At 32.9% G+C, this 25,759-nt stretch overlaps 1 protein-coding gene across 1 annotated transcript; it reads left to right on the top strand.

Annotated features, from left to right (window-relative positions):
- The first annotated feature begins 525 nt into the window (after positions 1-525).
- LOC145306333 (zinc transporter ZIP1-like) lies at positions 526-25,759 on the top strand. The gene is made up of 15 exons (XM_080148421.1): positions 526-615; positions 1,442-1,557; positions 2,674-2,732; positions 4,898-4,959; positions 6,010-6,049; positions 6,467-6,558; positions 8,153-8,216; positions 8,725-8,757; positions 14,074-14,156; positions 14,997-15,037; positions 16,833-16,875; positions 20,662-20,713; positions 21,094-21,159; positions 23,532-23,603; positions 24,058-25,759. Exons 3-15 carry the CDS (start codon positions 2,693-2,695, stop codon positions 24,126-24,128), a joined length of 759 nt encoding a protein of 252 aa, XP_080004547.1. The 5' UTR covers positions 526-615; positions 1,442-1,557; positions 2,674-2,692; the 3' UTR covers positions 24,129-25,759.

Below are 25,759 nucleotides of genomic sequence, written 5' to 3'. Positions count from 1 at the left end.
ATATATGTAATAATTTTATTTTTTTGTATGATTATGTTGAAATACATATCGTAACTGTATATAGTGCCCTAGCAAAATGGGGATGTCACTGCTTTTGGCCTACATGTTCTATTGACGTCAGGAAATACCCTATACCCAATCTCTTTTCTAGGAGGTTTCTTTCCCCCTTCCTTTTCTCTTTCCTAATATTATAACGTCAATAGAATGGGTAAGCCAAAAGCTGTGATATCTATCCCCATTTTTCTAGGGCACTGAACAGTAACACAGCTACATACATATCTATTTATCAATTTACTTTAGGATAGATTTTACAATAGTTGAGACGGGGGATGATGAAATCACAAGGAAACAAAAGAACAGACTCCAGGTATAACAATAGTTGAGACGGGTGATGATGAAATCACAAGGAAACAAAAGAACAGACTCCAGGTATAACAATAGTTGAGACGGGGGATGATGAAATCACAAGGAAACAAAAGAACAGACTCCAGGTATAACAATAGTTGAGACGGGTGATGATGAAATCACAAGGAAACAAAAGAACAGACTCCAGGTATAACAATAGTTGAGACGGGTGATGATGAAATCACAAGGAAACAAAAGAACAGACTCCAGGTATAACAATAGTTGAGACGGGTGATGATGAAATCACAAGGAAACAAAAGAACAGACTACAGGTATAACAATAGTTGAGACGGGTGATGATGAAATCACAAGGAAACAAAAGAACAGACTTCAGGTATAACAAACTTAAAACTGTAAAAACGAAGCTTTTCAAAGTGTTCTAAAATATGTGCCGTGTGACGTCATAAAAATTAGGGATGTGAGGAGAAGTGGGAAAGGAAACCACTTAAAAAAGGTGGATTTATTGACGTCACACGGCTAATACTTTGTAGAGCTTTGTGAAAACCCTATAGTTGATATGCTTGTTTCAGGCAATTATGTCAACTATCAGACTTTAATAGATATTGCGAGTGTAAACAAACCAGAGGTGGATTTTTAAAAAATATAGTCGCTGCCTCAGCAAAATTGCTTTTGAGAAATCACACAAAAAATCTACAAAAATTAAATAAAATCATAGAAGGGTTATTAACATAAGATTAACAAAAACAATTCTGCTAAGGCAGCGATGCAGCAACCCTAATTTTTTTTAAAGAATCCTCAAATAGTTTCATAAAAAAGAATGGCTTTGAAGGATGGCCGTAATGCATAAAGATGACTAAAAGAATACAGCCAATAAGTATAAAATAACATCATCCTCATTTAGTGATGTCCAAGCCTTTTATTTTGGGTTAGGGGTAATTCATATTGGGGGGTTAAAAACTCACATTTGGGGACCAAAATTTATAGGATTTCCTAAAACAAAGGACTTTTTTTTTCATTTCAATATTCGCGGAAAGCTATCTATAATACTATGCGATAATTAACTATTTTATTTCAGAATGTTATCTTGTCCTTTCTGTTGAATCTTGGAGGCGGAGTCCTGCTGGCCAACTGTTTCTGCCATTGGCTGCCGGAGGTCAGGGAGGGGCTTGCTCCGACATTTAGCGGCAAAACGTAAGTGTATTTTAAGTAGGGAAGATACTCATTTGTTAGTAGGTAAACAAAGGATGACAACATCCATAAAAGCGAAGCTCTGAAACGATATGACAGACGAACATTAACTTTGTTGAGTGTCAGAACTGAATATACAAAAATATGAAAATATAAGGCTTGACAATATTGTACGTAAATTTGTTGCAAAACTTCTTAAATACAGAATTCTGTTTAAGGATATACTGACATTTTTAATACTTGATTATAGAGATGCTTCGCTCAAAATATTGTACCTTATTGTAATTGGAATCAGTAATCCAAAAATCAGATCAATCGGAGGATTTTATCACATAAAAAATTGTTAATAAAAAAGTAAAAAAATCAACATGTTTAAAATGGACGTAGGGACATTCTGGGAACGATTATAGAGTTGCTACGCTTTCTAAAGCGTACCTAACTACTACCATCATGCAAAGTTTGAAATCGATAGGACAATTCTAACATGCCTAAATTAACGAAAAAAACTATCCGTTACGGACGGACTGACGGACGGACAGACCGACCCTAATTATAGAAAAGCTTCACTTTAAAAAAAAATGGTTTTCGCATCTACACTCCATGATTTCTTGTAAATATTTAACCTCAATCTTTTCTATTAAACAAAGTAGTGAGATTTTCTTTTGTCTTAAGTTTACGATCTCAATAACTACTGAACCTACTTGTTCCCCCTATTTTAGATAATGCAGCCTAAAGTTCTCGAAACCACGCAATTTGTTTCGTTACGTCTGTGGGGATGAGTGCGGTTGCGAATAAAGCTTCTAGAATGCTGAGCAGCTGCACATGGGAGGGGCGTAGACAAAGTTAGGATTAGGATAGCTGCGTGTATAAATGAGGTTTTTTATGGCTTATTTGGCTGACGGTGACGGCTGCATATATGCCATACGCTTTTGGCTGCCGAGCTTTAATCATTTTAGTCATCTCTATTTATTAATTTGTAATTTTACAAAGTGTCTCAAAAATCAACCATGTGACGTCATAAAAATGAGTGTTTATCCATCTCTTTTTTAGAAGTTTCCTTTCCCACTTCACCTCTTATCTCCCTCATTTTTATGACGTCACATGGCTAAATTTTCCTAGGGAATTACCAGTTGCTGAGATGATCATGTGCGGAGGATTTCTCTTTATTTTCTTTCTAGGAATTTCAACATTATGATACAATTGTTCTATATGTATGAAACTTTTAAATGAAACAGGGGATGAGGGGACAATGGAATGCTAAATTATGCTGGTACTAAAGTTTAGTAATAAAGTTGGCTTAATCACTTTGGATAATTTTACTAACTATTGATTAGTTTATTGTCCAATATTTTTAATCTGCAGAATTTTGTTTATCATCATTGGGAATATACATCAATTTACCGGCCATTGTCTTATCCCTTAAGTTGTCTGGTTGAAACAAAGAACAGTGCAAAGAAAGATTTAAATCAGGGAGGCAGAGCCCAGGGAGGAAGGGAGGGGACAATGGGCAATTAATTCAATTTTAGAGTTTTAACTCAATATCTTCAAAACCAGATATATCTGGAAAATTCCAAAAATTTAGATGGAGCAATCTTTATTAGAATGGATAGTTACAGAAGTATCACAGTAGAATTTCTGGTTTATCCCACCCATTCTTAGAAGAAAACTATTTAAAAACCAAAATAAACTTCTTTTGAATTTTTTTCAAATTGTCTGCTGGTATTTGTATTTGGGAATAATTGTTTTAGCGGCATTCTTTGCGCTGGTACCCAAAGTCTTTGAAATTTGCCAAAATAATAAAAGCTGCATGTTTTCTGGTACCCAAAGTCCAAGACTGTCAGAAATATGAATTTTAGATCCATTGTCCCCTCCCTTCCTCCCTGGGTAGAGCCCCCTTATTTTTAATTGGTGGAGTTTATGAGGGAGGGTGTTATGCCCTCTAGACACTTTGAAGGAAAAATTACCCAAACGTTTTTTTGCTTCAATGTAATGAATCTAAATTCTACTGTATAAAACTTTTACGTCAATATTAATTTCAATTTATTTGTTGATATTTATTCATGCGAGTTTACCTTCATTAGCTTTTTATATTGAAATTCTTAAAAACTTCTATTAAGAACAAGGATGACAACAATAAAAAGAGCGAAGGTCAGACAAATAATTATTTACAAATAATGAGTAACAGCGCATTTAATATTTAACATTATTTTGAAAATTACATAAAATACACGTTAATGAGATTATTACACCAAATGTTTGAACATATGAACTTTTAGGTAATGTTTAGAGTGTTGCTACGCTGTTTAAATTGTATCTAACTATTTAATGAATGCAAAGTTTGAAAATGTTAGAACCAGCATGACATGACTAACATAACGAAAAGAGTTCTCCATTTAGAATACAAAGACGGAAGGACCGGTAATAAATTTAGAGAAAAGCTTCGCTTTGGAAAATAGTCTGCATAAAATAACTGATAATTTGAGCGAATGACGTAAGGACAGATCATAATTATAAAAAAGCTTCTATTGATATAGAAACACGTGGAGGAAAAATATTGTCAATTCTTTTCCATTAAGTAAGCGATCCTAAGGAATAAGACAATAGGCGTTAAATTGATTAACATTCCCAATTGACAATTGACAAACCAGATTATCCCTTCTGTAGATTTAAATCATTGGTTAAAAAGTTTAGATGCTAACAGTTTAGAATCAACCAATCAAAATTTAATTGATGTAGGTACCAAAACAAATTAGATAATGTGGTAATGAAACTTTGTGTACATGTGTAATTTACGGTCCAATGTCCCCACCATCCTTCAATTCAGTGCATTTTTCCTGTCTTTATTTTAGGAAAATGTTTCCTTATTAAGAAAATATTTTTTTTGTTGTTATGTTGCAAACAAAAATATAATAGATGGAAGGGGGGTGTTGATTTAAACACATTTGCGTGGTAATTGCTAAAACATTATATAATTTTCTGGCGTTAACTTTTGGTAAAACTAGTTTTGGGGTGTAACCAAAGGGATGTGAGTCGATTGAATGTTTTGTATTATTTTAATTATTTGTATTATTTAATTATATTTATTCACTTTGTCCGTTTATCCATTTTTGATTTTTTGTGCTTCAATATTTATGGATGTTGTCATCCTTGTCATTTGAATAAAGAACAAACAACAACGATGACACCATAGATAAATAGCGAAGCATAAAAAAAACATGGATTTGCAATATTTATATTACGAAATCTTTGAAAATATTTTAATGATTATATTGTTACAAAGTGAATTACAGAGTAGTTTAGCTAGTTTAGATATTTAAAGCATAAATGTTGAAATTTTGAATAGAGGAATTTCTGCAGTATGTTATTAGACCAAGAAAGGTTCAAGCAGTGGCTAACAACTATCGGGTAAGCTTCATGCAACCTGCGACAGTGACGCATCCGCACGTCGGTTAGGTGATGAGTTCGAATCTCGGCTCAAAATGCCTCGTAACTAAAGACGTTGAAAACAGTAACTAATACTGCTATTGGTAGTTAGATCTGGGTCAATGCCTTAGCTCGGAACAGGCGCAACTCATTACCATGCACGTCTAGGACAGATAAAGGCCGTGCAATAAAAGAGTTGGTTGTCGGTTGGGTGTTACAATAAAGGTACTAAGAAAGAGAGGGAATTTCTGATTGAGCCAATAGGATGATCGCATCGGAGCCTACATCAAATTTCATTGGTTGAAATTATGTACACATTTCATTACGAACGTATGTTTTTTTTTCATTTCTTTCATACATAGATAAAAGTCAGCTGTAAACAATATCATTTCTTAGTACAAAGCTTTACTGAATCAAACTTACTTGCTCAAAAATTTCGTCAGAGTGAGAAAGAGGTGGATTCTTTTAAAAAGTTAGGCTGGCTACTCGCTGGTGAGGCAAAATTATTTTTGTGAAAAATCCTCAAAAATCGCATAAGTAAATTTACTAATAATAAATAATTTCTTAAAAGGGTTATTAACATATGATTTTGTTTAATGTTTGTAGATTTTTAATGTGCTTTTGGATGATTTTTCACAAAAATAATTTTGCCTCACTATCGAGTAACGAGTCTATCATTTTTTAAGAATCCACATCAGCTTGAGTCGAAAGTAAACAATACTTTTGTCTGCTAGAAATGTTCCTTCTTAGATTTGACGAAAAAAGGGTGCAGAATATGCTTCTATTCTTATATTTCTATTGGTGTTACTTAATTGGCAAGCTTTTTGAACAATTAGGTTCAAAATTTTTTATGAAATATTTTAGTAAATGTTGTGTTTAGACAAATTTTTTAAATTGAATGTAGACTTTTACTAAATTGATGTACATCCCCAATGATGATAAATAAAGTAATTTTTTGTAGATATAAAAATATTGGTTGAAAAGTTTGGACACTATTGCTAATATTTTATTATTTAAATTCAAATGTTTCAGATGAATCCTGCTTCTGATTTAGAACAAGATTTTTCTATGGGTGAGTCATATTACCCCTCACCCTTACACTTGTTTTAGATATAAATGGGAGTGAAAATACCTACCCCCCTTATTTTCAATATATTTTTTTAAAAAGGGGAAGGCTCAGTACTCTAAAGGCACTTTGTGGGAAAGCACGGAAATTCTTAAAATGATAAAACTCAATGATATTAATATTTATATCCAGTAAGGCTGTAAAACCCTAGATTAGAACTGGTTCTCTCAGCCATACTGAAAAATCATGTATGGCGTCGTATTACAGGAAATTTTCCAGGAGTATTAAAGCAAAAATGATGAAATTAGAACTAGTTTTGGTAGCCTGGGCCTTCGGCCCCGCTCAGGACTGAGTAATTCTGACTTTAATATTAACTTTTCATTTTAATATCCGCGGAATAATACGAAACTATTATAAATTTAGAGAAAAGGCGGAAGCATGTTTGTTCACCTGATCAAGAGTGTGAGGAAGAGGATAGTATTCAACAAATTAAACTGGAAAAATCTAACAAACAGGTCAGTAGCTTTACAAAGTGTCTCCAAAAAATCAGCCATGTAACGTCATAAAAATGATGAATTATCCAACTCTTTTTTTGGGGTTTTCTTTCCCACTTCTCCTCTCATCCCTTATTTTTATGACGTCATATGACGGATTTTTTGAGATACTTTGTAAAGCTTAACATGTCAGTTCTAGAAATTGGAATATTATTACTTGGATGTTACACCAGATTTTTATGTTTTCTAATAAGGCGAAAATTAGGATTAAAGATCTTATTTGTATATCTTATTCATTCGTAAAAATGTAAATATCATTTCCTATTTTATTAGATCTATTTTGAACTTTAGAAAAATAATAACAGTAAAATAATACAATATAGGTATAAAAAGGATGACAACATCCATAAAAGCGAAGCTCTGAAATGGAAGACCGAACGAACATTAACAGTTGTAGATTATCAGAACTGAATTAGCAGATTATTAATGCATCAGTACAAACAATATTGTAAGTAAATTTGTTGCAAAACTGCATAAATAGATGATACTGTTTAAGGACATACTTACATTTTTTGGACTTGTTTATAGAGGTGCTTCGTTTATGACATTGTACCTTGTTGAAATAGGAATCAGTTTTCAAAAAATCAGAAAGATCGGATAATTTTAACATACAAAAATTTGTAGTCAAAAAAGTTAAAAATCCACATGTTTAAAATGGACATAAGGACATTCTGGTATAGATTATAGAGTTGCTACGCTTTCTAACTTGTACCTAACTACTAAAGAAATCATCATGACAAGTTTGTTATCGATAGGACAATTCTAACCTGTTTAAATTAACGAAAATGTCGGACGGACGGACGGACCGACCCTAATTATAGAAAAGCTTCGCTTTTAACAACCTTTACAAATGAAAATTTGATTAATACTAAATAATTTATATTTTTGCATTTAGTAATTTGATTTTAAGAGTTCTGACTGGTATATTTTTTAGCTAATACCATCAATGAAATTCATTCGAAAGAAATCACGAAACAGATATTACTTTGTAGAATTAACGACCTATTTAACTGTCACGCCCCCAATGTTTTGCTCAATATTTTTTATACAAAATGTAAAATTCCTACATAAATTTTCAATATATCATAAAATCAGATCAAATGATTATAAAATGATTATAAAAATAACAAGGGTGACAACACATCCATAAGTAGCGCAAGCTAAAAAATATGAAACAGTTTAACAAAGTTAAAACATAGTTGACAGACAGACAGACAAAGTCATTTATTTAGTACATGTTCATTAGTCAACACAATATTTAAACCTAAATTCAGACTGATTTACTTTAATTTAAAGAAGAACGTTAATAAAAAAATATTTCGTTTCATTTTGAATGTACTGTATTTTTGGATCAATTTCATTTTTGAGAAACAGTCGTCTTATGATTTTAACAAATTTTAATTAAAACTATATTTTAGTAAAGAAAAACACATGGTGAAAAATAATAGAAAAAGTAGATATAAGATAAAATATAAAAATACTTGATGAAAAGTTTTGTGGTTTAGTGTTTCGTGTTTTTTTTCCTTCAATAAATTTATTCTTGAATTAATTTCAGTTTAAATCTGCTTTAAGAACATTCTTCATTGTTTCAGCTCTGTCCTTCCACAGTACAATTGAAGGTATGCCTCAATACAGTACAACCCTGAATCCGCCAAATTTCCACTGGATTAAAGCCGGTCCTGAGCCATACATGTATCATATCGTATGATAGACAATTGTCCATGTAAATAAAATAAAAATAATACCTTTTGTTCCTTGTCCAAAAAAAGAAAAGGGGTTACAGAGCTGATTTGACCCCTCCCCAACAAAAAAATTAGTGAAAAAAAACCGCTATAAGTATTATTCAACCTCACAAAACTTGCAAATTTTTAAAAAATACACTTTCCCGTGTTGCTACCAACCTGATTAAAATCCGTTTCAACCATATGTCTAGCATCGTACGAATATAAAAATGTACAATCATAAGATTAAAACCATCTTTAGGCATCTCGGGGCTAAAAATACTGGTTTTAATCTTATAATTGTACATTTTTATATCCGCAGAAAGCTGTTTATATACGATGTGAGAAATAATTATTATTACATCTTTTAAAGGTTATAATGATAAAAAAAAAAAATTTCTTTCAGGTCTTGCTCTGAGTTTAGAAGACGAAAATGCAGGTAAAAAATATGTTCTGGAATATTTTTTTTTTCTCGTAATCATTCGAAACCGATCAATATCCGCTTGATTAGAACCGGTTCTAAGTCATATTGGAAAATCATGAATAGCATCGTATTAAAGACAATTGTCCATGAATATTAAAATCTAAATCATAAAATTATTACCAGATTTGTAAGCCTGGACCTAACAAAACTAGTTTCAATCTAATGATTTTCCATTATATTATCTGCTAAAAGCTGTCTGTAATACGATGCGATAATTAGATATTCCTCTATGGCTTTTGAATCTAATAATATCCTTTGTCCACTCGGGGCCAACAAAACTGGAAATATTATTTTAATATTTATTTAACTATTCGCAGAAAGCTGATAGACGGACAGAATGATGGTCATTTCAAATTATAGAATAGCTTCGCTAATAAAATGAAAACACATTTTAAAATTTCCATCCAATTTACTTATATGAAACTTACAATGGAATGGAAAAATCATTTTATTTTTTTATTATTACTTGTTGAAAATTTTAAATAGATAAATTGTATTTGTATGATATACTAAAAAAAAATCCTTTAGATAAGAAAAGGGGAATTTAAACGGTCATATATGCGTTGGTGTTTATCCTTATACTAAAGTAACAGGATGTCTGTGTGTCTGTGTATCTGTGTGTCTGTACCGAAGGATCTCGCTAACCGCTGAACCGATCAGGTTCTCCTTAACAGGGTAGCTTCTCATAGGTCCCGGGAAGGTTTATAACTATTTTTTGGGGGGGTGGGACACCCCCAACCCCCCCAAAAAATGAAAAATCCCCCCCCTCAAAAAAAAAAATTCTTAATTTTATGAACTAAAATTAAAAATAAGAAATCGAGTTATTAAATTCGACTCTCTCCTTCTTAAGTGCCCCTAGAGGCCTCTAGGGGCGTAGCCGCTAGTATTACAATAGAATGAATGTAATATAAACCCTATTAAAGTAACAGTATCTGTGTCCAGGGGCGTCCAAGCTTTTTTTTTGGGGGGGGGTAAAAAATTTTAGGGGGGGGGGTAATTCGTGTTTGGGGGGGGGTGTTTGGGGGGGGGTAAAAATTTTTTTAAGAACATTCAATTTGGGGGGGGGTAAATACCCCCCCCAAAAAATTTTTTTTAAAGAACATTTATTTTGGGGGGGGTAATTACTCCCCCCAAAATGGTTTGGGGGGGGTAAATACCCCCCCCCAAAATCGTTGGGGGTGCCTACGGCACCCCCAAGGTAGGGGTAATTTTTTTTTGGGGGGGGGTATTGTTCACAAAATTTTGGGGGTGCCTATGGCACCCCCAAAATCGTTTGGGGTGCCAAATGGCCCATTACCCCCCCCCTTGGACGCCTATGTCTGTGTCTGTCTGTTTTGTGTACTGAAGGATCTCATAACCGTTGAACCGATATGGTTCACCTTTACAGTGCATCTTCTTATAGGTCCTAGGAAAGTATAACTATTTTGGAAGATGGTACCAACACCCTTACTAGAGAAATCGCCCCTTTTAAAAAAACTGAAACCCCTCCCAATTTCTCTTTTTACTTTTTATTTTTAAAACTAAAATTGAAAATGCCCCTAGAGGACTCTAGAAGCGTATTCGCTAATCCTTATATAAAAGTAACAGAACTGCGTCTGATTGTTGGAGTGTACAAAAGATCTCGCTAACCGCTGAGCCAATATGGTTCACCTTTACAATGCAGCTTCTTGTAGGTCACGGAAGCCATAAACTATTTTGGGGGAAAAATACAAAAGATTAAAATTTATTTTTCTCATGTATACTCTAATATTCTACAAGGGCACTCTAATGACGTTGTACAACTTTTCTGTGGAAAGATGTGAGTCAGTGAGGGAAGCGGATCACGCCAGGCTACAATAGAATCAAGACAAAAGTAAGTGCCGAGCTCTGGGACCTATTTATAGTGAAATTAGACATAAAACCATGATGATTCCAGATTATTTTTTAAAAATTTTGAACAACTTTGCTTTTATGAAGCCTTTCATAAAACCTCTCTATATATGATTTATTTAAGACTGAATTTCCGTGACCTTAGCAAAGCAACTGATAAAAATGGCCATTAATTAACTAACTCCCTTCAGGAGTGGTTTTATGAAGAACTTTATAAAAGCAAACTAGTTCAAAATTTTAAATAGATAATTTTAGCTTTTCTTGTCATGATTATGCGTCAACTCCTAGGGGGTGAAAATTGAACTTCAAAATTTTCAAATATAATTTTCTCAAAAAGACCCCGCTGAAATATTTTGGTTTTACCTGGAATCATCATGGTTTTATGTCTAATTTCACCATACATAGGTTCCAGAGCTCGGCACTTGCTTTTGTCTTGATTCAATTGTAGCCTGACGTGGGATACTTATAGACATGCTACGCATCTAAAAACTTACTGACAATATCCCCTTTAATTTGACTTTGGACCTCTTTTAAAAGTGAAGCTTCTTACCTGAAATAGGTTCATATCGGTTTAGCGGTTATCGAGATCCTTTGCTACCTATACAGACATCCTTTATATAAGGATATAGTCGAATGCAATGGAGGGTTAAACATCCCAAAGAAAATGCTAAATTACATAAATATTAAAAGTTTAGGAAAGATTTTAGTTATGCAACCTTTAGCAAAGTTTGTTGAAAGCAATGAAACTCTACAATTAGAGTATCACAATCACCCTACCGAAAGGACGTCAAAGCTTATTAAGGGTGGTAAAAGGAAAATTTCAAAGTTTGAGGTGGGTGTTTTAACTCCCCGACCACTTGGGCGTCTACCATTTCATTTAAAGTATGATAATTCCTGTGACAACAAGTATAAAGTTTTGAAAGAGTGTATATTTCACCACTCCTATTAGAAATAGGTGCGTGGTTATTATTTAAAATTTTGCATTTGAAAATTTTTAACAATAAAAAATATCTAATCTAATGGGCATTTTGTGACTAGAATGTCAGAAAGTGAATATTAGCTTAAGCAATTATCCGTAAAGTTGTGAGTAAGCTTCTAGTCAAATGGGTTCCACGACAAACGTAAGAGTCCCAAACGTCAGAGTGGAAAAACATCAGAGTGGACAAACGCAAGAGTCCCAAACGTCAGAGTGGGACAAACGTCAGAGTGGGACAAACGTCAGAGTGGACAAACGCAGGATTTTTGGGACAAACGTCAGAGTGGACAAACGCAGGAGTCCCAAAATTTTTTTTTCAATTTGAATTTTTCTTTAATTTTTGATTTTTTTTTCAATTTTGATTTTTTTTTCAATTTTGAAATTTTTTTCAATTTTCAATTTTTTTTTAAATTTTGAATTTTTTTATCCACCCTTCTTCCCCTTTATTCGGTCCCCTTATTTTTCTTAGTTAGGTTAGGTTAGGTTATAGGCCAGGGGGCCGAGCGCTGCGGCTAGGCAGGCTAGGGGGCCGAGCGCTGCGGCTAGGCAGGCTAGGGGGCCGAGCGCTGCGGCCATAACCATTATTTTGTAGACAGTGGTATAAAAAACTTTCATTTTTTGTCATATAATTAAAATAGCATAGACTCTGATGTTTTACTTAAGCAATGTCCACTCTGACGTTTGTCCACTCCGACGTTTGTCCCACTCTGACGTTTGTCCACTCTGACGTTTGGGACTCTTGCGTTTGGGACTCTTGCGTTTGTCCACTCTGACGTTTGGGACTCTTACGTTTGGGGTAGGACCGTCAAATGCACTTATTAGGTCAAACTGTTTTTAAATATGCGTTTAATCATACTAGTCGTTTGGTCAACATTAAGAACTGTTATAGTTAATAAGCGTATTTGATTGAAAGCTTACTCACAATTTTACAGATTACTGCGTAAGCTACTTTTCTCTTTGTCTGATTTGTTCAAGTTTAACTTCGTTTTGATGGATTTTGTTTTTCTTTATTGAGTTCAATCTCTAGATTAGATTAAAGCAAAGTACAAATATTTGTAGAAATATTTTAATAGTTTAGTTTTATAAACCTTCTTCAAAATGAAAAGATATTAAAAACAAGGATGACAACATCCATAAAAGCGAAGCTCTGAAATGGAAGGACAAACGAACATTAACACTTGTAGATTGTCAGAACTAAATTAGCAGAATATTAATGCATCAGTACAAACAATATTTTAAGAAAATTTGTTGCAAAACTGCATAAATAGATATGCTTCGCTTATAACATTGTACCTTGTTGTAATAGGAATCAGTTTTCAAAAAATCAGAAGGATCGGATGATTTTAACATACAAAAATTTGTTGCCAAAAAAGTTAAAAATCGACATGTTTAAAATGGACGTACGGACATTCTGATATTGTTTATAGAGTTGCTACGATTTCTTAATTGTACCTAACTACTATAGGAATCATCATGCAAAGTTTGAAATCGATAGGACAATTCTAACCTGTTTAAATTAACGAAAAGAGCTAACTCTCTGTGACGAACGGACGGACGGGCCGACCCTAATTATAGAAAAGCTTCGCTTTTAATAAAAAAAAAATACACAACAATTGATAAAATGGAAAATAATCACTAGTCGCTTAAAATACTTTAAATTCCAAGAGATGATAATTAATTCAGGGATCTAAAGGGATAAGACAGGGGACTATAAATTGATTTACTTCCCCAATGATGATACACAAAATTATCCATTCTGTAGATTACAATTAGTGGTTGAAGCCTTTAAACACTCGACTTAATGAACCAACCAATCAAACTTCAATAAGAGTTCCTAAATTTGTAAAATCAACAGAAAAGAAAATGTTATTTTAAAACTTTGGGGGCTAGTGTAATAAACAGCTCATTTTCTCCTGTCAATAATTTGCTCCGTGTTAAATACCTAAAGTTTTCTTTGGAACAATTGTTTCAAAATTTGAAAATCTTGAAGAAAAATAAGCTAATTTTATGAAATAAATACAAAAATTTAATAGAAACAAATCTACTGTTTAAGTAATCGTGTCTGTCCGTCTGTCTGTCTGTGTTTCTAATCTTTATTCTATTCAACTTTTACCTCGTATATGATATTATACAGTACATTCCCAGGTATCTTAAGGGATAAGACAATAGACGTTGTAAACCCTTAATTGGAACATACAAATTACAACTTTCTTAACTTAAATTCGTTGGTTGTAACGTTAGGACACTGAGTGATTTTTTAAGAACCCAGCTCAGTTTATTTTACAGTTCAATAATCTTTCCCTACCGGTTAAACTCCATTCACTTATTAATTGCGACGACCAATAAAAAAGAAACAAAAAAAAACTTTTAATGCAGTGCAGGGAAACAAATTAATAAAAGACATTTAATCAGAATATATGTTTTAGGAGTTTTGATGAACGCGGCTGCGACATCTCTGCACAAATTTGTTATTTCTTTCTCTGTTGGTATTGAGCTCATAGCAAACAAGGTAGATTTTATCAAAGATTATTGAATCTAAAATTTAAGGCTCCATGTTCCCTTATGGAGACTGAATGAGGGTGTTGTTCTTTTAATGCCGCGGATAATTAAGGACTTCTTCTGTTCCTTTCTCTCTTGACATTAAGCTTAAAAAAAAGAAGGAAGGAAAATTTGAAATATCAATTAAGGACAATTGTAGCCAATAAGAAGCCCTCCGACTGAAATTGAAGATTTTATCAGTATGTTTGTTGCATTATAAGGGTGTATGTATATTTATCAATAGGATGAACTGCTTATGAACAATTTCATTTTTGTTGTATAATAGGCCAGCATTTTTGGTTGCAAATTATTACCTGTCAAAAACAGTAAAAGATTGCTTCTCATTTATCAAAAAATTATTTATATAAAAAAACAAAATTATGTTCAAGGACGTGCGGAAGGAGGGAATTTACTAAGTACTCACCCCTTAATGAAAATGGAGAAAGTGTACAAACTAAAACAACTCCCCACTTTTTCATGTTCACTGGCATGATGTGGCACCTTCTTCTGCCATCCCCTTTTTGGGTATAATAGTCCCTTTCGTGGCAACGACTCTTAAGGGGCGTTTCAACGTATTTTCATAGTAGCTTTTGAATTAATTTTAGGTTAAGTTAGGTTAGGTGAATGCCCCGCAGGGTTAGGCAATTGACTCCGCAGGGGCTAGAAATAGGTGTAAAGCTACTGTAAAAATACGACAAAACGCCCCTTAAGAGGCGTTCTCACGAAAGGGACTATACCCCTACAAATGGTTTCACACATCCCTGGTGAGACACTGTGCACGCCACTGGTTTAATGTATTTTCTTTTTACAGGCTTCACATCTGCATTACCACATTAGCATTCTGGTCTTCAGGTAAATTATATTTTTAACACCCAAACAAACGTAAATGCGCGAATGCCGCTGAAACTTTATGCAGTTAAGAGTAAGGAAGGGGAGAGTGGAAAAAAAATTAATTTTAATCTAAAATATTCAACCCCCTAACATTACTGCGGACAGAAGGTCAGATAGAAAAACAGACACAATTTTTAGAGTAGCTACGATTCCAAAAAATTTTAGAGCAAAAAATACATAAAATATTCTAGACATTGATTAAAATGAAGTTTATAGAAAATTTGTATAATATTATTTCAATACTGAGCTAGACAACCAGGAATAAAATAAATTTGTTATCACGAGAAAAGAACACATGACAGTTTCCCTAATAGTGTGCAGTCGAGCAAAGAAACCCCCACTGATAATTTTTAAGAATTAAAAATAAAGTAGGTAATTTTTTGTTTGTTAGCCTTTACCTTAGGCTGGTTTAGGTTGGAGGACAGGGTAGCCCTGCAAGATTTAAGCTCCCCACAGTGCAGTGTAAGTAATAAGGACTACTTCCACTCCCCATTCTTCAATTTATTTCTAAAATATGAAGGTCGATCTGTTCAGTGTTCTTGCTAAGCAATCACCTAACATTTCGATAAAAGGCTTAGAATTTATATTGCTTCGCCAAAATGTGTTGTTTGGGATTAATAATTTACGAAACCCCCCCCCCCCCCAAAGAATTTTTTTTGAAATTTGCAGCTACTATATAACAAGAACCTGTCTGACCGTCTAACCATACAAGCATTAATTAGTTCAAATAACTAAGTTTCGTAATTATTTAAAAGATTTTTAAAAACACTTTAGCAGAGAGTTGACATTGGACAATATATCCAACTAGTACCCAAAGTTTAAAAACTAAGTTATAATTAGCTCTGATGGGTTAGTTGAGTTAAAACTGTTCAACCAATAATTTTAATCCACATAAGTTGTGTTTTTCCTCGTTTATGTCTTTTTATTTATTCTAACAATTCCAAAATTTAATATTCCTTAAATTCCTGTATATAAAGATTTTTTACAATATTAATATTTTCTTTTTTTATAAGATGTACAATGTACAAAAACATGTACCGAGAGTATAGAATACATATTTCAATAGCTTATATAATTTTAAAAATTGGTAAACTTTACTTTTGGATTTAGTAAAGATACACAGCAAATAGATTTATTGAAGTTATTTTCTTCTTATTATTTATGCATACAAGAACCTTTACATGTCCTTTGTAGCATGAATGACATACTGACGGATCAAATAGTTTGTCACTTTCATAGCATTACGGACTGACGGACGGACCTTATAATAAAGTTACAGGATGTGTGTCTGTTTGTCTGTACCGAAGGATCTCTCTAATCGCTGAACCTATCTGGTTCTCTTTAACAGGGTAGCTTCTCATAGGTCCCGTGAAGGTTTATAACTATTTTGGGGGAGGGTACCACCAACCTTGCCAGGGAAATCGACAAAAATATAAAAAAAAATAAATGCCGCCCTGCGGACATTTTGTGCAATTAGCTAAAAACATAACTAACACCATCTAGCGGCGGGGAAAAAATATTTTTAATAAATCGTTGTTTTTAAGATAGATTAAAAAGAAACAATCTTAAATATAAAGTATCATCATCACTAAAAACATGTATGGTAGCTATTTTTGGCCTGTTTACTATCAAATTATTATGAAACGAGTGACACTATTTCCATTTCCAATATGGCTTCGAAACCGATTATTATCCGGTGGATAAGAACCGGTTCTCAGCCACACTGAAAAATAACTATTTCTTTTTTATATTTTAGTTTTGCTCCTGCAGTTGGAATTACAGCTGGTCTGATTTTGACGGTAATTACAATAGATTTATGACACTAGATGGTAGATCAGACACCATATTCCGTCCATCCTAAAAGGGGAATATCTAGCTGTTGAAGAAATTGGACAATAAATGCCCCGTGCACACGTTCTTACCAATAAAATGGCCGGATTGTTCCTAAACTGGGGTCTTATTGGTCCAATTTACTGATTATGGATCTAGACCTATTATATATATTTTAACTATAACGGCTAGGTCCCTAGAGTCCTTTTAGGGATACTTAAGTTGAGGGAAAGTGGTGTAAGTTTTAAAAAGAAAAGATAGAATTTTTTTTTTTTGAGGGATAGTGTTTTCTAGAGGCGCTTTCTTTTAGAAGGTTGGTGGTACCCGCCTCCAAAATAGTTATAAACCTTCCCAGGACCTATTAAAAGCTACAAAGACCCTTCATACCTCCCCTATTATTTTATCATATACTTTTAAAGACATCTTAAAACCTTATTTTTAGTTTTATACATTGTATTGAATGTTTAAGTTTCGTAAGACCTGGAAAAATTTTGTTAAAATTTTGCTTCCAGCTAAATATGGTTAATTTATGCAAGAAAATGTCACATGCAAAATATTTTTTCTGTAATGCAAAAATTGCCATGGTACAAGCACTGCAAAGTTTTTTATAAAAATCTTTAAAATTGAGATGGTACAAAAGCTTTAAAAATAGGTCTTTTTGCATATTTTAAAAACTTTGCAGTGCTTGTACCATCGCAATTTTTGCATTACAGAAAAAATATTTTGCATTGGACATTTTTTTTAGCATAAATCAACCATATTTTTTGGGGGCCAAAAATTTTTTTAGGTCGGGAGGGGGTAATGTATATGTTAACCTATTTTAACGACGGACGAACAGTCGAAGCATCCCTAAATGTAAAAAGTACGTATTTTGATATTATTACATTAGCTTTTTTCCAAAAAATAAATAATTAAAATCTTATTAAAATGATTTTTTAACTATACAAAAAAATAAACTTTCCATCAAATTGCCGATTGAAAACTGACCATCCCCCCCACCCCTCTATTATTAAATAAACTTATTTTTCTAAGCCTTTTCCTAACCCATCTGGTGTTTATACTTGCATTCCCATAACACTGTGGGGCAACCCTGAACCTAATATAACTTAATCTAAACTAACCTAAAGCAATAAACAAACAATCGATAAATTACCTACCTTTATCTACCTGTTTTTAGTTATTTTAAGAATAGAGGGATGGGAGGTTTCTCTGCTCAAATAGACACTTTGAGAGAAGGTCCTTTAAACAAGAATGACAACATTCATAAAAGCGAAGCTCTGAAACGGTAGGACAAACGAACATTAACACTTTTAGAGTGAAAACACCGAATGATCAGAATTTAAGTATAAACAAAATTGTAAGTAAAATTTTTACTGTTTAAGAACATACTTACATTTTTAGGACTTAATTATATATTTGCTTATAACATTTTACCTTTTAACATACAAAAATTAGTTGTCAAAAAAGTAAAAATCAGCATGTTTTAAAAGGACGAACAGACTTTCTTGTAACGATTGCTGCTGTTTTAAAGTTGTGCCTAACTGTTATAGGAATAATAATACAAAGTTTGAAATCGATAGGACAATTCTAACCTGTTGAAATTAACGAAAAGAGCTAACCGTTCCAGACGGACGTACGGACCCTAATTATTAAAAGGCTTCGCTTTTAAAAATTAATAAGTTTGTTATTATTAGTTTATAACTAGTTCCTGTGTATCAAATTAGTAAACACGAGAAACGTAATCTATTTCTTTTGTAATTGGATTCTTTTGAAACAAATGTCGTCAATCCTTATAATAAAGCAACTGTATATTTGTTTGTACTGAAGGATCTCGCTAACCGTTGAACCAATATGTTTCTTCCTTACTGGGTAGCTTCCCAGGTCCCAGGAAGGTTTATAATCATTTCAAAAGGTTTAACCATCCTCCCTCTCCCCCCCCCCAAAAAAAATAGGGAAGGATTGTACTTTTATTTTGACACTAAGACTATGTTGGGGTCAAATTAAATTTACCGCAAGTGCCCCTAGAGGTCTCTAGGGGGCGTAGCCGCTATTAATCTAATAATGTATAAAAATATATTTAACAAATATTTTTTTAAAGTTATAATAGTGCTTTCACTCATTGTGCCTGCCGAGCACTGAACCCCACCTAAACTGAATATAATGGAGGGGGGATGGTTTTCCCCATGCTAAATCCTTTTAGAGGCATTAACCCTGCAGGTGCCCTTGCCTAGTGGAGATAGTACATAGTACATAGCCACAAACCTCTTTGTTTTCAATTTATAAAAAAAAACAATGGGGGTTCCGTGCTCCACTTGGCACTTTGCGGATATAGGCCGTTTCAATTACTACATTTACAAAAAAAAAGAGATTTAAAAAACAAATATCAATTCAATTTTTAGAAAGAGTATTTTAGTCTTTATTGCCCTTGTACATTTAAACTTACGTACATTCTCGGACTAATGGGTATCCCTATACTCTAACCATTATTTGTTAAAAAGGATGAGTTGAATTTAAATTTCCGAATGTGTACACAGTTTCCTCGGTGTTTCCGCATCCTATCTCAATACTTATTACTAGCTAAAAAAGCTTCAAACTTCAAAAAAAAAATCAAAATTTAAAAAAAAATAAAAAATTGAATGTATAATGTATAAATCGTTTATACATTCAAATTTTGATTTTTTTGGAAAATTGAATTTTTTTAGCTAGTAGTAAATATTGAGATAGGATGAGGAAACACCGAGGAAACTGTGTACACATTCAGAAATTCAAATTCAGCTCATCTTAAAAAGAGTTATATCTCAATATTTTAGTTTAGAACAAAAAACTTCTAATTAAATTTACTTGCGTCATATTGCTATATTGTTTACAGCAATTATGAAAAATTTCAATTATTTAGAACGATTCTAAAGAGAGAACAGAGCTGGATCTTTAAATGTGTAGCCGTTGCCGTAGTCGCGGCCGTAATCGTCACCGTAGTCGTGGCTGTCGCCACTGCCATTATTGCCAATCAAACATGGATTTTTAAATGTTTGAAGTTTTTACGTATTATTATTAATTTTTGATGCTGTGAGAATTGGTGCAAAAAATATGACGTAACAAAAAAAATTAGCCAATGAGAGGCCGTTATTGACCAATGGCGGCCACTACCATTGCCGCCATTGGTCAATAACGGCCTCTCATTGGCTATTTTTTTTGTTACGCCATATTTTTTGCACCAATTCTCACAGCATCTTAATTTTTTCTTCATATTTTTACTGAAAATTCTAAAAGTAATTGTGATTTAAAGATCGCATATAGCCGTGGCCATGCGTAGCCAATTTGATTTAAAAATCGCTATTAAGTTAGTGGCTGTACCTCTGGCCACGGCCACTGCTACGGCTACACATTTAAAGATCCAACTCGGGTTAAAATTTATTAAAACATGAATGCCACTTTAACTGAATAGGATGTATTATTTTTTTTACTGATTTTAACATGAAATTCAGCAGAGAAAGGTTCTTGAAAAGACATCTATCTATCTATCTGTCTATCTATCTATCTATCTATCTATCTATCTATCTATCTATCTATCTATCTATCTATCTATCTATCTATCTATCTATCTATCTATCTATCTATCTATCTATCTATCTATCTATCTATCTATCTATCTATCTATCTATCTATCTATCTATCTATCTATCTATCTATCTATCTATCTATCTATCTATCTATCTATCTATCTATCTATCTATCTATCTATCTATCTATTCTAGGATGTATATGATGATACAGGAATTGATGATCTACCTATCCAAATTTTACAAGGTAATATCATGATGTATGGGTGGATCGAAACAGTGGCAAAAGAAAAAAAGTCAAATACCGCTTCAATTTAGGATGTGTGGTTAAATGTTTGCTATGCTGTGGGGTGTATTCACATCTCTGCCACTAAAATTACGCACCTATTGTTGTTGTTTAAAGGCATTCCACTATAGTTTGAAAATATGGTTTCATTTCGTACTGACAAATTTTAGAGGAGCTTTGCTTCTAAAAAAAGGTCTTAATATCTCGTAGTTAATAAGGTACTTATTAGTAATTATAATAGAAAACTTAAATGTGCCAAAAGAAACTACGTTGTTGGACTTACTACTAGTACTCGTTAATTTGTATTGGACGAAACAGTCTTTAAATATTTATTTTTTTAGGGATAGCAACTGGAACAGTAATCTACGTAGTTTTCTTTGAAATTCTCCCCAAGGGGAAGGCAGTAGGTAACATTTTTAAAAAAAGGATAGTTGCATGAAGTGCATTTAAAAATTAGATTGCAAGCGCATAAGTTGTACAAGAATACCATCTAACGTACATAATTTTGTATTATGATAAATAGCAATCAATTTGAACCACCAATATAGTCATCATGCTGTTTTTGTGAAAACAGGACAGCCTTTTATGCTGCATATATCCAACAAGGATGACAACATCCATAAAAGCGAAGCTCTGAAATGGAGGGACAAACGAACATTAACACTTGTAGATTGTGAGAACTGAATTAGCAGAATATTAATGTATCAGTACAAACAATATTTTAGGAAAATATGTTGCAAAACTGCATAAATAGGACATACTTACATTTTTGGTACTTGTTTATAGAGATGCTTCGCTTTTAACATTGTACCTTGTTGTAATAGGAATCAGTTTTCAAAACATCAGAAGAATCGGATAATTTTAACACACAAAAATTTGTTGTTAAAAATCAAACTGTTTAAAATGAACGTACGGACATTCTGGTATTGTTTATAGTGTTGCTACGCTTTCTAAATTGTACCTAACTACTATAGGAATCATCATGCAAAGTTTGGAATCGATAGGACAATTCTAACCTGTTTAAATTAACGAAAAGAGCTAACTCTCTGTGGAGGACGAACGGACGGACCGACCCTAATTATAGAAAAGCTTCGCTTTTAAAAAGTATGATTTTAAAACTACCCGGTAGGAAATTGAAATTCTTTTAAATATATGTTCTATAGATGTAGTTAAAACTATCAAACAGAAAAAATTATAAAATTTTTTATAAATATATATTTATGAAGAATGTTTGACCGACAAACAGACCAAGTAAGTTATTTGCTAAATGCTTATTGCCACGGGGAATCTTCACCAAAAATTACAGCTTTCTATATTAAATAGAACCTGGGAAAATCATGGTCCCCCATTCCGTTTCTTACAGAGCTAGTGGGACGGACGGGCAGACTGACGGACAAATATTTTGAATTATAGAGTAGCTGTGCTATTATTACATTCCTAATCTAATAAAACTCTAGTCAGTAAATTGTCAGCAAAAAAAGCAAAGACAATGGTTTTACTGACAATCACTTTGTCTGATATTATATCATATACTAGCGGCTTCGCCCCTAGCCTAGATTTAAAAGAAAAAGGAAAAAAAGTTTGAGGGGGGAGGAAATTTTTTTTTTTTTGGGGGGGGCGGGTAGTCGACCCAACTATTTTAATTTTTATTTTAAAAAAAAAGATAAATTTTTTTGTGGGGTATTTTTCAATTTTGGGGTGTTGGGGTGCCCCACCGCCCAATGAAATACTTATAAACCTTCCCGGGACCTATGACAAACTACCCTGCAAAGGAAAGCCCGATCGGTTCAGCGATTAGCGAGATCCTTCGTTACAAACAAACAGACAGACAGACAGTTAAACAGACAAACATCGTTCTACTTTGTATTATAGATATCCACAAGTAGTGCAGCATTTATAAGATTAAGTAAGAATAAAATATAGACAGTTGCCCAAAAAAGTATCTTGTTAAGTGTTGAAAATGAGGAAGGGTTAGTTTTTCGTTTGTTTCATTATTTTTTTTAGGTCAGGCTATGTATTCCAAAATTACTTGAATATTGAAAGGGATATTCTTTAAGATTTAATTAATAATTAACAAAATGACTGATCGTCATAGTAATAATAATATTTCTAAAATTTACAAAATAGGAATCCTGATGACAGAGAAATCCGCTACGGACGTTATATGTATGGACCGACTCTACATATTTAGATGAGCTTCATTTTTGACAAGAATAATGTTATTTGTAGGTGGCACAGGATTCCAACATGTTCTTTCTTTTAACAAGAATAATGTTATTTGTAGGTGGCACAGGATTCCAACATGTTCTTTCTTTTAACAAAAATAATGTTATTTGTAGGTGGCACAGGATTCCAACATGTTCTTTCTTTTAACAAGAATAATGTTATTTGTAGGTGGCACAGGATTCCAACATGTTCTTTCTTTTAACAAGAACATTAATATTTGCAGGTGGCACAAGATTCCAACATGTTCTTTCTTTTAACAAGAACAATGTTATTTGTAGGTGGCACAGGATTCCAACATGTTCTTTCTTTTAACAAAAATAATGTTATTTGTAGGTGGCACAGGATTCCAACATGTTCTTTCTTTTAACAAGAACATTAATATTTGTAGGTGGCACAGGATTCCAACATCTTCTTTCTTTTAACAAGAATAATGTTATTTGTAGGTGGCACAGGATTCCAACATCTTCTTTCTTTTAACAAGAATAATGTTATTTGTAGGTGGCACAGGATTCCAACATCTTCTTTCTTTTAACAAGAACATTAATATTTGTAGGTGGCACAGGATTCCAACATGTTCTTTCTATTGCTCTTGGATTTGGACTATTCATTCCTTCATTATTCCTTCGTAAGTAACAAATCTAACTTATTTTAATTAAGAATCTAGCTAAGCCTAAAGTCATAAATAAAAACGTTAAAAAATGCTCTTACTGCTGCGCGACATATATGGTTTGAATAAGGGGGAAGGCCTTGGCCCAAAACAGCGAAACCCTTTACCATACAGAGTTATGACTTTCCGACAAATGCTAAATAATTAAAGGTTAGTTTTGTGAAGGACGTTTGACTCAGCCATATAACCATGTAAATCATTAGGCAAGGGTTGGTTTAGATATAGTAAAAATAAGATCTTGTAGTGTATCTCAAAGTTAATCCAAGTCTATATTAGACGATTTCAAAATTTTAGTAGAAGCATGGAGGAATGCCTTGACGCTTTAGGCCTTAAGTTAAATTAAAGGTTGTGCTATAAAGCAGTTTATCTCTTTTATTTTACTTCATTTTGTCAACTTCTTTATTATTTTCAGATTCTGCCCATGAACACGGAGAAGAGGGACATGACCATGATACATTTAGTTCCCATGGTCATGAACATTAGGGTCATCGGTCAAGACAGCTCAGCAAAGTCAGTCATCGGTCGTGATAACTAAGCATAAGCTTTCATCGGTCATGACGACTGAGCAAAAATTGTCATTTGCAATGAACACTGAGCTAAAGCGGTCATTTAACTTGGCCACTAAGAGAAATCTATCATTTGGCCTGACCTCTTAACAAAACCGGTCATTTATATGACCACTTAGCAAAAGTATTCATTTTCATGACCACTTATCATAAGCGGTCATTGGTCATAAGTATTGATTTAAAGTAGTCATATTAGCAGGCCCAGTTATTGTAACAATCAATTCTACAAAAAAAATCACGAAACCTTTGGAAGTTAGCTGGGGGTATATCTTGTTTTTTCATATAATTGAAGAGGGGTGGGTAAAAAGGGTAGGAAAAGGGGAAGGTTGTTGTGGGGAAATTTTCCTTTAGAATTGTTTGTCAGAATATCATTCTGCAAATTGGTCATGATGGATATCAGTCTTGAACAGTAACACTCAGGTCATTTGATATGACCGCTAAACTAGTGATGCTAAATGTACAAATATTATTTTTTTAATGGCTCTTATTTAATGTCACCTATAAAGTCATAGAAGCTCTTTATAGTGCCTATAAAAAAGGGATAAATTAAAAAACTTTTGGTTAAATTATCCCGAATGACGTTATATTAGAATAATCCAATACTCCAAAAGTTTTAAATTTTATCCCCTTTCCTATAGGCACTATAAAGAATTTCCATAACTTTATAGGTGGCAAAAATTGAAAAAATAATATTTTTTGCTGTAATATATGTTTGTAAATATATCTTTATTTTTATAATATTTTGTATCCAATTATAATGAATTATTGTAATAATATACATGCTTAATACTGTTTAAAATACTATAAATTATATTTTAATAGTTTTCAATTTTTCTACCTTAAAAAAAGTAAACCTCAATATTACTAAATTGTATTTTTTTTTGTGGCGCTACTACTCTAAAATTATATTTCATTCGTCTGTCTATTTACATTACAAGCTTTGAGCTTCCTAAATCTTCTAAATATAAAAATAGTAATTCTTTGTTTACAGTAGCGAAGCTTTTCTTTGTTACATGTTGTCCGTCCTATAGTCGGTATCACTTTGGGGAAATACGGATTTGGGGTGTATTGCTGTTTTTTTTGTGTGGATTTCTAAAGAGCATCCATTTTACAACTTACTTGGTCCGACAGTCATCTTACAAAAGACATAAAAGTATTTTTTTATGAACTTTTGGTGAATTTCTATCATTCATTTAATTTCAATTTTGATATCCTTTTTATAATTTTCACTGAACTTTTGCTTAATTTGTCCGTTTCTTCAATAATATTTCATTTTTTTTGTGCTTTGTTAATTATGGATAGTGTCATTCTTGTTAAAAGCGAAGCTTTTCTATAATTAGGGTCGGTCCGTCCGTCCGTCCGTCCGTCCGTACGTCCGTCCGTCCGTTCGTCCGAGATAGATAGCTTTTATTCGTTAATTTATGCATGTTAGAATTGTCCTATCGATTTCAAACTTTGCATGATGATTCCTGTAGTAGTTGGGTACGATTTAGAAAGCGTAGCAACTCTATAATCATTACCAAAATGTCCGTACGTCCATTTTAAACA

Source organism: Acartia tonsa, chromosome 14, assembly GCF_053477335.1.
Source record: "Acartia tonsa isolate MP-2025a chromosome 14, ASM5347733v1, whole genome shotgun sequence".
Classification (NCBI taxonomy): Eukaryota; Metazoa; Arthropoda; class Copepoda; order Calanoida; family Acartiidae; genus Acartia; species Acartia tonsa.
The sequence above is the reverse complement of the archived record's forward strand: the minus strand, read 5'-3'. Positions and strand labels throughout refer to the sequence as shown.